Below are 14,644 nucleotides of genomic sequence, written 5' to 3'. Positions count from 1 at the left end.
GTTCTTTGCGGCCCAGTAACAAAAGGTGTATCGACCGGTATCGGTCAACAGCCCGGTGGTTTTGGACCCCTGTTCTAAATGATGTTATCATCTCATTTGCATAGATGCTCATTTGCATATATAGGTGAAATTGAGCTTCATCATCAAGACCAGTGATGGGAGCAACCACGTTAAAATAAATGGCTTTACCAACTAATTACTTTTCTCAGCAACAATATGAGGCACGGTTCCATGACACTGCTGTAATTCACTGCTTTCAACTTGGTTCTTCCTCCTCCAGAGTCCAGCTGAACTGTTAGCGTCAAATCTGTGTACAGAAAGAAGGAAATATATTGATGCAAAATGTGTCATGTGACGTGACAGAGATACAGTCATAGAGAGCCCTGGTCATTCAAAGCCAGCTTTTAAATGAAGGCAAGACAGCTATTGTCTGTGCATCTATTGTGTTTTATCATTCTTTTCCAAATGTAGAAATGCTATCTACAGCTACAAAAGAAATTGAATTGGTGTCTTGTCTCATGTTTCCACACAGCAACATTTGAATAATTTAGATGTATTTAATGTATTTCCTGTTTGTAATTTATTCTGTCGAGTGTTCATTTATTTCATTACTCATATTTTCAGTTTCATAATAGCTGAACATGCATCTTGAAGTTCCATTAAGAGAGGATAAAAATTCTTTGACATATTTAAACAGTGACACAATAGTTAATTAGTTACTTTTAAAATATTGTAACATAGTCACTCAGTTATTGTTTTGAAGACGTAGCCAGTAATTATGACTAACTGCTTTTTACAAGTGGCTTGTGCAACACTAAGTAGGTTAGTTAGTTAGCTGCACGCTGTTCTTGGGTGCCAAGAAAGGTGCCTTCAAATAAAATGTTTTTTTTAATGACCTATTATTATTGTTATACTTAGTAAATAAATGAGTAAATAAATAAATAAATAAATAATTGTGGTGTGCAGCTACAACCCGGGGGTCCTGCATTACCCCTGATGCTTGTTGGTAATAATTTGTTATCAACTTGTGTTAATCAAGAAATACATATTTTACTCACCATATGATAATTCTACTAACATATCCAGGAGTAAACACAGCTTTCAAAAGCCTGCTCTCCACAATGTCTCCAACAAACAGCTAAGAAATGAGTAGTAGCTTAATTCAAAAGACCAAAACAACAAAGTAAAAGCCTCTTTATCAGCTGTTTTATTGCTGCTTCCCTGAATTGTTTTTTCGCTAATTATACTGACTTTGGAGATGGTTGTTTCGTAAATGGCTTTGTGTCAGGCTTCCAACCCAGTTCATCATATTTAGTATGCCCTCCTATTTTTGCCACATGACGCCAGTAAGCTGTGTTAGTACCGCTGCTCCTGGTGGATCCGTCTACACGACACTGATTGTGTCTGGTAGGCTTTACTGTCCCAATCCAACCTGCCCCGTACCGATGGAAGATGCACGGTGAAAACAAGGCTTTTCAGTCTTCCTGCTCTACAGCACCACTACTGGTCTGAAAGACGACAGGAAAGCCTGAGAAAACTTCAGACTGAGCCAGGCTTGGCTCCTGAAAGCCTTATCGTGGGCTTTTCTCATTTGCTGGATGAAAACATCTGCTGTGATGCTGTGGAGAAAACAAGGAAATGATCAGGGAGAAAACCTGCCTGTCCAACAGCTGTGGACTGGAAAGTGCTTTCCCTCAGCTGGGATGTGAAAGAATGCAGAATGAATGGGCTCCCTGTTTCTTCTGTTTTTTTCTCTCTCCAGTTATTCACACTCAGCCTTTTAGGGGATCCTTGGCAACCGCATGCATTTGGATGTGTGGCTCAAATGGGAGAATGCAACCGAGTAAAAGACACTACTTTATACCTCATTTTGTCAGTGGTCGTCTCAGACGCCATTATTTTTTAACCTTGCAGTTAAAAAGTGGGATTTTTGAAAAAAAAAAAAAAAGAAAAAGAAAACAAAAAACCTGAAATACATAATACTCTTTTCTTTGAAGTTTATTTTCTGAAAAGAAATGCAAATCAAAACAATAAAGAAACAGTAACTCCTCCCCTGTCTTGCTGATCTATACCTCTGGTTTCCAGCCTATAAGACTATAAATTACCAAGTAGAGCTGGATTCTGGAGACCTTAACCTGCATGAAATTGCATGCAATCGAACAGAGTTTGAGTCTGAAGCATTTTCCCAATTTAATCTTTATTCAGAGAAAAACAATCAAACAACTTCATATCTTTCAAACATTTCATTCCCAGATGACAGCCTAACAGAGGAAGTGACCAAACTAAACATATAATAAATTCACTTTGATGATCCTGAGTCTCTGCACCTACAAAGTGTTTTTACACTCCTTTTTTTTATTTTTGCATTACAACTCCAGACAAGTACATAAAGACCCCATAAAATAAAAGCTACAGTTCTCCGGTATTTGTATATGCATTGGCACAATAAAACTCCTAGAGACATTTCCACTTGCTAGTTTGTGTCTTGAACTTGGCCAACAGGATGCCAGAAGTATTGTAACACTTCCTGTATTAAATGTCCTCCCTTTTTTCTCGTCCTGTAAAGCAGTGTCCTTCACATAACAGCTTGAAGGGGGAGGCCAGTGTAAGGCATACATTAGGAGTGCTCAGGGCATTAAATAAAGGTTTTTGAAGTGCATGAACATTTTCTTTTCCATCTTTATTCAGTCATTTACTGCGAGTAAACTTGTCAGTTTTTCCTCAACGAAACAATAAAACTAGACTCCAATCTGATGACACTATAAAGGCTTTATATCAGCTGCTTATCGATGTGACCAAAAACACAGCTATCTGCAAAATTCACATGAGATGATGGGATAGCAACTGACATTCTGTTTTAAGTAACTTACTTTGCCCTGAGTAAAAAAAACACCACAGTTTAGCCTCCAAGCATGTATAAAACATGCACAAACTATGCATGTTAAAGTTTGTTTAGTTTTCCTTGTTTGCAGATATAAATTATCTTGATTAAGGATGTCAACTTGGCTATAGAAACTCACAGCAAATGAGTAGGCAGTTAGATCTAAAAAATAAATATGACTGAAGTTGAATCATAATTTTCTACCTATATATGAAAACGTTAAATTCAAGTCTTGTATAGCTATGAAGGTCGAATCTTTGTCATTATGCTTTTGTATTAAAATGACTTTGTTGCAGCTTTAAATAATCTCTTCATGAGTGCTTTGGAGAAAACAACACGTCCTCGTATTTTTCAGAATGTAACTTAGTTATCTGTTGAGTGAAGACTAACTGAGCACGGGAATTTCAAGTGAAACTCTTTGGTAAAAGACATGGCATGTACCAACAGATTACATGACGTTTCCTTTTTTGTCTTCTTTTTTCATACCATGATAACCTGCCAATGGAACCTGTTACACTCAAAAATGTTTCTGAATCTAAAGCGGTTGAAGGCACACTGTGATTACCACACTGTTTAAGTTGGAAGGCTGGCATTTCACTGTCCTCCTTTAGACTTAAACAGTTCAGTGGTGAGACTGGACTATGCAGTGCGGTATATTAATGTTTTCAAAGAGAAGGTGGTATAAGCGCATGACTAAAAGAGTCTCCCTTCCATAAGCAATGCTGCCATTTCAGGAGGGCCTCAGCCAAACTGAACACAATGGTGCCATTGAGCTGGAGCCACAGTGGTTACCTTTATATACCATGAAGAGCGACAGCGAACGAAACACCAGCTGGGTCTCTCCTAAAGTTCAGACCCATATATGTTCTTATGTGAGTTGTCACCAGAACAAACAACTTTGATCCTCAAAGTGTGACTTTAAGAATTTCTTATTTGTTTTTTTTTCTTTTTTCAAAACAAAAACGTATTAATCATTTATTAACTATAAAGTCCTTGCGCAGTAGTTTTGGATATGTTTGCATAAACACATACCTGATACAAGAGGTCATCTCTAAAATAAGATCTGAGCTATCAGGAGCCAAAAACTAAAACTTTCTGTCTACTTAGATGGATAAAAAACTACAACTATCACTGCTGGTGAAACAGTGGGGGAAGGGGGAGAGGAGCTCACTGCTGACACAGCAGAGGTAACATATTTCTTCAATAGATTTACTCATTTTTCTATAAATTCTTCAGTATGTTTGATCTATTATGACTGAACTTTTTACATCTTTGTGCCAAATAAAATTTCATTTTAAGAAAGTGCTCAAAAGACGTATTTGGCCAGTCAGATTAAAAATGAACTCTGTTGTTACACAATGCTGAGGTCTGGAGAGGCTGCTTATAAAAACTCTTCAAAATGCCATTTATACTGTACTTACACCATGCCTGAGTCAGATCTTTAAAACCACTCAAGCTGATCAGATCTGCTCTACAATCATTCTGTTGCCTAGCCAGATCTAGCATGATTATTAATGTCTGAAACCCAATGCACAGAAAAAAATCCTCTCCTTCATGTCCCTCATAAGCATAACAGAATCTCTGTAGTTTATCCCTGAAATTCCAACCTACTAATAACATCTTACCTAATATTCCCACAAAGTCAAGATGAAGATTAAGACTTTTTCCCTGATGAACAAAATATAAATGACATAAAGCTTAAGTACCAGGCTTCTCAGTGAACATACTATGCATGATTAATTTTCTAATGAGGCAAATCAATGGTGTGTCTGGATATAAATGTTATGCACTGAATGCTGCTGTCAACAGAACAGTTTGTGTCCTACGATACTGGTGCTTTGCAGTTTTGGTCTGTGCAGTTATGGCTTCTCCTGGTTCTGACCTATTGCCTGCAGTGTTTTGCAGATTCACAGCTAAACTTGGATCTCTTGATCAATAAAACACTTTGTCCTCAAGCAGGCTGATCGAGTTATTGGTCAGTGTATTTTCATCCTCCACGAATTTGTATCCAAACAGCTTCATGGTGGGTCCACACAGTTCCTGCACAACCTGAGCCAGTGTAAAAGGAATGCTGAATCTCCATTTCTCTGACTGCTCTGATGAGTTCTTCTGAGTGGAGTAAACTCCGCTGGCTTCTTGAGTAGTATACGTGTTCTTCAGAATCCACTCTCTTGCTTGGGAACTGAATGGGATCCCCATGAACTTGTACATCTCCTCTGCCTTCTGCATAGGGTAACGGGCGATATCTTCATAACGCACCAACATGTAGCGGTGCTTTAGCCAGGAGGGTTGGCTGAGTCCCAGCTCTGCAGAAACCCTGATGTGGTCACAGTTTCCCTTGAGTCTCTTCATCTCCACATCATCTTCGGGCACCTGGCCGTCCTGCGCCCAGGCCTTCCACGTCTGATATTGTGAAGAGAAAGCCACCATGCGCGATGCTAAAACAGCCCGTGGATCTCGAATTAGCTGGATAATTCTGACATCCATCCTTGGGTCCTCCACGAAAGGCTTCAGTGTGTCCAGATGAATCACTCTGACACTTTTAATGGTATGGTATTGTTTGGAAAGACAGGACTCAGATGCAAGGGTGAAGTTCAGAGGTCCACATTGACGATTCTTACAGTGATATCTGCAAACAAAAATAAAAAAATGATTAAAATAGTTTGCAGTTTTAAAGTGGTATATTCTATCATTGTAGGCTATATCAGTCACACAACTTAGTCATTAAATACAGCTCAGTGAAGCAGGCATTTATCTGACTATGCAGTTTATTTTTTGACATCAAGAAATAAATGTGTCAGTCAGGAGTCAGTCAGTCTCACTGAATTTGGATGGTGTTTTGATCTTGACAAATACTAAATCCATGTTACCAACTTGACAGCACTGTTCAACTATTAAGTTTGGCATAGATTGTATGAAGGTATTTTTTTTTTTTTTTGTTAAGACTGACAGAAATGAGACTTGTGCACTTGAGTTTACCAAGATGTTTTGGCTTTTCCCCCCCCCCCCCCCCAGGGTTAGGGTTAGCCAGGAAGGTTTGCTGAATCCCAGCTCTGCGGAAACTCGTAAAACTCTTAAAAAATCTTACTATGTCATCGTCTATGCTTCTATGGTTGAAAATCCGGATTTTATTTTGGAGCCGATTGTACGAGGTGGTGTACACCGATCAATAATTCGCTCCGTGTCCCATATAAACGCCACCTGACAGCGGAACGGATTAAACGGGGGATTATTTGTTCCGTGCATGCGTTCCTTCGTATGTAATGACGTGACGACGCGTGCAGTAAACGGGAAGCAGGACAGTCAAAAACAAGCAGAAGAACACGACGGTGGTTGAAAAACACTTTTTTTAATAAAAACCCCGGGAGAAAAAACACTGGAGAGGCGAGATGGAAGCAAATCGCGCAACAACGAGTTGTATAAAGAGCTCCATAGCAGAATAAGAGTGATCGCCTGGCCGGTGTTATGGATTAACTGGTTCCCGTGTCAATGAATGACGGCGGAATTCTGTGTAAACACATGCTGATAACAGCAGTTGTTAGAGTAAGACTCACAAAAGACTTTAAAAGTTATACATTTACTGTAACTGTAGATAATCGACATTTGCTAGAATGACTACAAGTTTCAGTCATGTATTGGTCAGAAGTTAACACGGACACCAGTTAATTCGAAACATCGGCATGCGGAGCAGAGCACACACAGAGACGTGCCAGGGGAGTGCCCGCTCCTTGAGCAGCGTACCATGAAGATGTTGGGACATTATTTGAGCAGATATCCAGCAGATAAAATCACTCTGCTCGGCGCTGAGGACTGCTGGCTGCAAAGCTAAAGACCTAAAACTTCCGCAAGAGACTTTGTGCGCATGTCACGAGACGCTGTATAATCCGCTTCACCCTTGTAAACGAGGATCCATCTGGATCTCTTTGTATGCCGTCCATGTATACGCGCGTGTTTAACACAATTGTTTACAATTGGATTGAAAAAAAAACACCCATGTAACCTGGGCTATTGTTGGGATTCACACCCGAACTGCACGTGCACAAAGGGAACATTCCGTGCTTTCAGCACCACCTACTGTTAGGAAGGGATGAAATCGAACTCCATACATTTTTTTTGTGGAAGAACGTACATATTTGTAGAAGTACAGGGAAAAAATGCCACAATCATGGCAGTGTAATTAAAATGGGATGTCCTAAAATATCCTAATGTCCTAATATGTTCTTGTACATACTAAGGAAAATTTTGAATTTTCTGAGGAGACAGCATGCACAATGCTTCAATGGTCCTGAAACGTGTTCACATGTACCCAGAATCAGAGACACAATAACTTGCATCAAACATCAAGAAGTCATACAATACCGCTCAAAAACATGTTTGATTACAGGAGTGCAGACAGGATCGTCACACAGAGACACGCTGGATTCTCTGCGAAAAAGATCTGTGGTGACATGTTGCTGAGGTGGGGGAGAGATGAACTTCTCAAGGCCTGAAAAGTCACACAGGAAGAGCTTCTGGAGTACATCCCTGTAGACAGAGGATACTGAGGTGTTGCGCGCCCCTGCGGGGGATAAAAGAAATCGTTCGACATGCCACAAAGGCTCAAACAAATAGAACATGTTCTCCCCATGCTGGTTGAAAAATTCTCCAACAAATGATGAGCCGCTTCGTGTGGTGGCCATGAGCAATACATGCTTATGTCCACTGCTGTTCCTGTTCATGGCTAAATCCTCCTGCTCTTCCTCTTCTTGGTCATGAGAGAAATTTGCGCCCAGTTTAGAAAGCAGCCTTTTGAGAACCATCTTTTCTGTTGCACTGCTGTCGTCCAAGGGAATATTTGTTGGCTGTTTCTTGGGGAACTTATCAAAGACCCTGATGAAAGAAAGAAAGATGATTTCAAACAGTTGGAAACAGACGGCACAGTGCAAACACAGGTATATTTTGAATTTAGGTGTTGGTGTGAAAAAGTCCACTGAAGACCAGAAGCCGGATAATGAACTTCTGAATATAACTTTGCGAGTAAGAAATATAGTTTGGCTCCAACCAAATTTATTTCCATGCTTATTAAGCCTATTAAAATTAAAACTGCAAAGACAAGTTTTCTCAACAGGATATTTTGTTTTTACTGAGTAGCTGTTTTTATGAGCACTGTCTGTCAATTGTCATCAAATATTATTACCTGAGAGCTCACGAGACAATCACAGCTGACTAGAGATTGTTTGGGAGTGAACACATGAAGCAGATGGGCGATGGCCGACAGATGAACTATTCACATTCACACGCACTGCTAATTAAATGTCAAGAACTAACCTGAAATGCAAGTCTCTGGAATGTGTGAGGAGATCATAAAATGGCAGAGAGTCTATGCTGGTGTGTTGGCATACAGAGCTTGTGTGATTCACAGACTGTTTTTCATTTGCTTACCTTGACACCATTTTGATTTCTGATCCAATGAAGACCAAGGTCACAAAAGTGATGAAAGCCATAGCGCACCGGAACTTCATTCTTAAGTAATGGCTTTTTAATTGGACGTCCAGAAGTCTTGTCTTTGCCCTTCATGCACCGATTAAGGTGTCATCCTGCAATTAGAAAAGATCTTCAATAGTACAAACAGTGCATTAAAAGGTGTGGAAATTAGCTGTTATTCTTGGTTTATGGTGAAATATTGATTTCGTGAGGCCTGATCTTCTCTAATTGATGTTACAACAATCACGGTACACACAAAACACATGAGGATCTGTAGTTCTTTCCCACTCAAACAAACCTAAATTCAGCCTATCTCTTTAGATTTTCAAAGAACACGTGGAGTGACCTGTACTAATAAGAAACCTGAAGAATTTTCTACAATATATAGCAGTGGCAGCTTTCATCCATTTCTTTGTGTCATTTTGTAGAACTACCAAAAAAAAATTGTTGTCCTTACGATTGTACTCCAGCATGAGGACTCAGATATTTGAGGCAAGGTAAGGCAAACAAAAGTGGTTTCTCGCACTGCCAAAACCCTGAGTCTGCAGGAACGGCAAACTTTGATTCAGAGCTGAGTGGTGTCAACAGTTGCTTTCTCTTTTAGCATGATGCTGAGCTCAAAACTGATCAGTCCTGTTCTTTTGTTAATCGTTATGTTAAACAAGACTTTGACAAGAGGACAGGTACATGTTGTTGATGTTGTGGAATTAGTGGGGGTTCAGAGTATTCAAGAAAGTGAAATACGACAGAACAGACTGCCATCTTCCATAGAACCTGTCATTACTGCCTCTGACTCAATGTGTGACCTTTTCTGCATGACAAATCATGACTAGAGCTGAGGTTTTCTCACTGTCAACTCCCCAGAAGACACAAGTATAAACAAGTTGGCAAGTTGTTTGAAAGGTTTCAGTTTAATTTATAATAGAAAAATAACACTTGACAGAACCAGTCCGAGCCTGATAGTATCAGTTACATTTTGCAGCACAACTGTAACTGCAGCAGAGCGTCACACTGCCCTGCCTGCCCTGGCAGGCTGCCAAAACAACATGGATTAAAAGATTTATCACAATGTTGAGAATACAAACAACTTCGTTTTTACAATAAATCCCTCAAGAAAATAATTTCAATATTTTGACAGTCAATCTCATTTAACATCATTCAGTATGACAATTTATTTAATTGTGTGTATACATTGCATGTGTACTCCACTTTTATGTGGCTAAAAATGAATTCAATGAAAATCTAAAAACACAAATGCAATTTGTTCATGTCAAGAGAATTAAATTGTTTTGAGGCAATACTGTATGGAAAAAAAGCCACTGTTTTCAAGGAACTGCAGAGTTATTGTGTGTTCCGTGAATAAATATCACTCAATTATCTGAGCTTAACACGCCACACCTGTCAGACTGTCAGGCTGAAGCACTTGAGCTGAGCAATTTTACATACACAAGACTCACTGGAGCGTTTGGCAAATCTGAGTATCTGCTGATTCAGAAAAGCACATCACATCTCTCTGTTTACCATCTCTCTACAAATTACATTAATATTGGGATTTTCTGGGAGCAATTGCCCAGGTGGTCAATTAAAACATAGCTCCACCTTGAAAACAATGCTTTTCACAGGGCAGGACCTGGACAGCAGCCAGGTCAAGGGAGTGTCAGTGGCCACTTTTCTAGCCTGTAAAGCCATGAAAACATGAGACGTGTGTAGTTTCCCATTAAATACCACGTCAGGCATTAGAGGGGGAGGGGGCATTCAATTCAGCATCATTTCCACCATCCACTGAGCCACACTAAAGAGACTAATAAACATTTCTTCATATTAATCCTGAACAATATGATGCTTTCCTGTAGTCAGAATCAAATCTCTAAAAAAAAATGTTTAAAAAAATAATCCTGTTACAAACTCATCCTTGTAATGGAGCGGTTTATTGATTGCGGCGGACTACACGGCTTACACCGCCTCCATATTTGCTCGGTCATTTACACCGCCAGCACCGGAGGAAAAACCACCGTGAACCAACCGTGTGACAGAAATCAGCAGCAGACTACTGTTCTCTGCCTGCATCCAACATTTACGGGGTTTTTACTCGCAGGACAGCGTGTTTACAAGCTGATAAACGTGCGCCGTTGTCTCCTGTATTTTCTCGGCTTACACTCATTTCCTGTCAACGGAATGAATATATAAAAAAAATAGAGATGTTCAGGTAGCAGATGTTACAAACCTTTTAGTTGGTCTCACGGTGCAGTCGAGCGAATCGTCCCTGATCCGGTGGGAATCGCGTCTCTCCGCAGCATCTTGCGGTATTGTCTCGGACACGGACACACTGCCTCATTGTGCGCTCGGAAGTGGGCTTCTCTCTGCCAGATGCAGCGCGAGGCTCCGATGTGCCGCACAAACACGGATGAGAAGCGGACGACTGATGAGAGCTTCCTTCAATATAATCTAACTGAGCGTTTCATTCCTACAACACTTGATGCCGCGTGCCTGTTTTCACACCCCCCTCTCTGTCTTTAGTTCTCACAACTGCTTCTAAACTTGTCCTCTCTAACTTTTCTCATGCGCGCGGTCACACTGCAGAGGCGAGCAGGCTGAACGGGGTGCACGCGCTCGCCCTCCGTGGGACATCCTGTGCGGGCGAGGTCACGTGATCCCAAACACTGGTTTCGTATAAAGAAGTACCCTGTTCGGGGAAACACCCCCTCCGTCTCTGTCGTACCAGCATCTCTTAACCAAATACCAGCAAGAAGCCAAGAAAGGAGCACTGGAAAGCTGTTCTCGCGTACACACACTTTTGAGTTGTGCATGTTGAAATTGAAACTACTTCATATTATTAAAAGTAAATGTTAAATGGTAAATGGACTACACTTGTATAGCGCTTTTTACCCTGCATGACAGAGCCCAAAGCGCTTCACACTGCAATATCACATTAACCCATTCACTCCATACTGGGTGGTGGTAAGATACTCTTGTAGCCACAGCTGCCCTGGGGCAGACTGACGTGAAAAGTACGCAGTATGAATTGTTCAGAAAGAGTTTGCTTGTGTGTGGGTATGGTTTTTCTTTACTCAGGTTTCAAATGCAGTCCAGAGACATTCATGTGAGGTTTACTGGTGGCCTTAAATAGTTGATTGTGGGTGTGTCTGTGGTTGTCTATTTGTGTTTGCCCTTCAATGCATTTGGTGTGTGTGTGTGTGTTGCACTGCACAAGGATGACACCAGATGTCCACGTGCCAATGGAATTTATTTCTCACACACGAACTCTGCAAATGCAATACACACAATAAGTGTTTGGAACATATATGCTGTTCTCTTCCCCGAGTCTGCTCCTGTGCTGTCTTCTTTGTGGGCTTTCAGTTTTTCTAACACAAATAGTGCAAAAACTAAACAATAATACTAACAAACATAACATGTGCAGCCTCTACTATTAACTATTAACTAGTGCTGTCATGCGATCAAAAAAATTAATCTAATTAATTACAGGATTTGTAATTAATTAATCTAATTAATCACATTTTAATCTCATATCTGCTTTAGGTCCCCAATTGAAGAATTCAAATTCAGGGACGTTACAGAATTGTAGTGCATGACTCATCAAATGAATACACTGAGAGGAGAAGATCTGAAATCCACATTTTTGTTAATGATGAATGAAAGGTAAGTCCGGACGTCTTGTCCAAAATAAATTCTAAGCCCAACTTAAGTTTCATTAAAGAAATTCAAAAGAAGAAAAAGTTTAAGTACATCCCAGCAAACCAATTCGGCCTGGTGCACTATTCAAAAATGCAGTACAAATACTGATAAAAAAAAAAAAATTCAGAAATAAAATAAGGCTGAGTCTCAAATAGGCACTTAAGCAAACTAAAATCAAAATGAATACTAAAACTAACAATACAGCAATTTAAAATGAATACTACAAGTACAACATGCCTCTAAATAAGACAACAGTTCCATTCATATTGAATTGCCACTCAAGTGTGCTATAATTAATCTTAGATTATTTTTTTTAGTGCACTAATTTGCAGAAATTGCAGAAATCCTTACAAACACAACACATGAAAATAACAGGGCAACACATAACACACGGCCAGATCAGCACTTAAAGCTGCACTCCCTGATTCTCTGGATTGGAAATGTAAACCACGCCCCCTTCTATATTGCCACTCTCACACAGCCCCTCCCTCTCCGGCACCTCCTCCGTGTGCGTGCATGAGATTGATGACATTTGGTGAATAAATCACACATACTCAGGGAGCTTTCCCATTGCTCCAGACAGTTTATCTAACCCTTTATTCCAAATTATTGACAGAAAATGCGGCACATACATTGTCAGTCTGTTTTTATTTAGTATCAAAGTTTATTTGACTTTTTTTTCTGTTTCTGAATCGTGGGGGCAGCAATTAGTTACTTTCACTTTCACTTATGTCAGCAGACCTTCTCATCCCTCCAGACAGAGTCTGCTCTCTCCTTCCACCAGTTTTTCAGTGTCTTTGGAGGCGGAGCTCCAGCCTGATAGCTTCACGCAGTCACTTGTCAAAGCAGCGCGAGACGTGTTTTGTTTGCTGCAGTGCTCCGGCGCCTCGCGCGTACACTCTTTGTAGAGGAAGCTGCTGTCCACTGTCAACAGCAAGCGTCATCTGTACAAAAATGGACAAGCATGATGAACATGACATCATGGAAATACATCACTGTCAGTGGTAATCAGAGGCGGTTCTGGCTACAATTGTGCCCTGGGCGAGAACCGTGTTGTGTTGACATCAGTCTGCATCAGTCTAGCATTCGCCCAATATAATATCTAAAAGACGTTCACTTAAACAGCCATAAAGAGAACAAACAGTTGTCTTCATGTTGCAAATGAAACTTAAATGTTTCTTAAATGTCGTCTTAAATGTATTATCAGGATCTACACATGAAAAAGTATGCCTAAGTACAGTCGCTAGGGTTCAGTAGCACTTAAGCTAACATGCTAACTCTCTACTTACCTTCGTGTTTTTCGATGAAGTTTTCGTGGAAAAACTTGTATCCTTTCTTCATCTTTGACTTTTTCGTCACTGACTTCTCTTCCACCATCCTTTCCACATCAGCGAAGGAATTGCTGGGCAAATGTTGGAGACATGTACTGAAAACACAATCAATCTTGAAGAAAGTGAATGGATTTGGCACTTGACCGGAAGAAAAGTTACCCACTGATTGCTTATTTCCCATTTTTGTGAAAAAGGTGTTATAGACCTTGCTGCTTGAGTTATGAGCATGTGGATATGTCTGAGAGCATCCATGGTCTCTGTTATGACCCAGAGAGCCAAACATATTTCTAAAGGACACAGGACAAAAAGGATAAAATTTCAATGTTTTTATTTAACATTTCCTGTGAGTCGGCGTCTTCAGGATGTAAACCAATGATGATCTGGAGAAAGCCGACCCCTTTTCACCCGTGCCCAAAAGTTATATCAGAAAAGAAACAAAGTATCAAATGAAGGAAGGCCCAGATGCGCCAGCCTAACTTAAGAAAAAGATGAGTTCACAGCCCAACTGCTGTGCAGCCGTAGAAGCTGATCCCTCGTCCAAACTAACGGCAAAATCCCCAACTAAACCCAATCAAAAGAAAGACGAAAACGGGACGGCTGGACACATCTGGGTAAACAACAACAGCGTTCAGAAAAAAGAAAAAAAAGAAAAAAGAAAACACAAAGCTGGCTAGCTGGCTAGCATGCCCTGGCCAGCACCATGCTTGCCTGACAGAACTGGAGTCCAAGGCGTGCTGGCGAGCGCACTTGGCATGACAGGTAGAACGAGGTGAGAGAGAGAGAGAGAGAGAGAGCGGGAGAGAGAGAGCGCCGCCTCCAGCGCTGCTATTTATAGCATGGCGGCACGACGCAATCAAAACAAAACCCCCCAAAAAAGGAAAAGATAATTACTTCAGAAAAAAGTAACAAAACACAAGATCCCAAAAAATAGGGTAAATATTCACAAAATACCTGAACGGTAAAAAAAAAAAAACAAAAGAGAAACTGTACATTAAAAAAAAAACGATGTGCCCGCAGCACATCACAGTCTCCAAAGACTCTTGAAACAGTGTACTGGTTCGCTCACCTCAACGTTGTCTATACCCACTCGTCTTAGGGTAGGCCGTCCCAGCTCATCATAGGTCAGGGTCCTTGGCTGCCGTCGCACTCTCTGATGATGGATGTGTCGTGCGGGAGGTGATGATTCTGGGTCAGTATCAGAGTCTCCCATTGGTTGATGCTGCACCTCCTGACCAGATGTTCGCTCTCTTGGTTGCTCCTGGAGGTCCTAATGATC

General features: G+C 40.6%; 1 protein-coding gene across 1 annotated transcript; it reads right to left on the bottom strand.

Moving 5' to 3' along the window:
* Positions 1–2,186: 2,186 nt before the first annotated feature.
* LOC115399800 (carbohydrate sulfotransferase 3-like) lies at positions 2,187–10,904 on the bottom strand. Its single transcript, XM_030107370.1, has 4 exons — positions 10,569–10,904; positions 8,303–8,457; positions 7,241–7,750; positions 2,187–5,510 (listed from the first exon to the last, which is right to left on the bottom strand). Exons 2-4 carry the CDS (start codon positions 8,380–8,382, stop codon positions 4,814–4,816), a joined length of 1,287 nt encoding a protein of 428 aa, XP_029963230.1. The 5' UTR covers positions 8,383–8,457; positions 10,569–10,904; the 3' UTR covers positions 2,187–4,813.
* Positions 10,905–14,644: the final 3,740 nt, after the last annotated feature.

Source organism: Salarias fasciatus, chromosome 13 (genome assembly GCF_902148845.1).
Source record: "Salarias fasciatus chromosome 13, fSalaFa1.1, whole genome shotgun sequence".
Taxonomy (NCBI): domain Eukaryota; kingdom Metazoa; phylum Chordata; class Actinopteri; order Blenniiformes; family Blenniidae; genus Salarias; species Salarias fasciatus.
The sequence above is the reverse complement of the archived record's forward strand: the minus strand, read 5'-3'. Positions and strand labels throughout refer to the sequence as shown.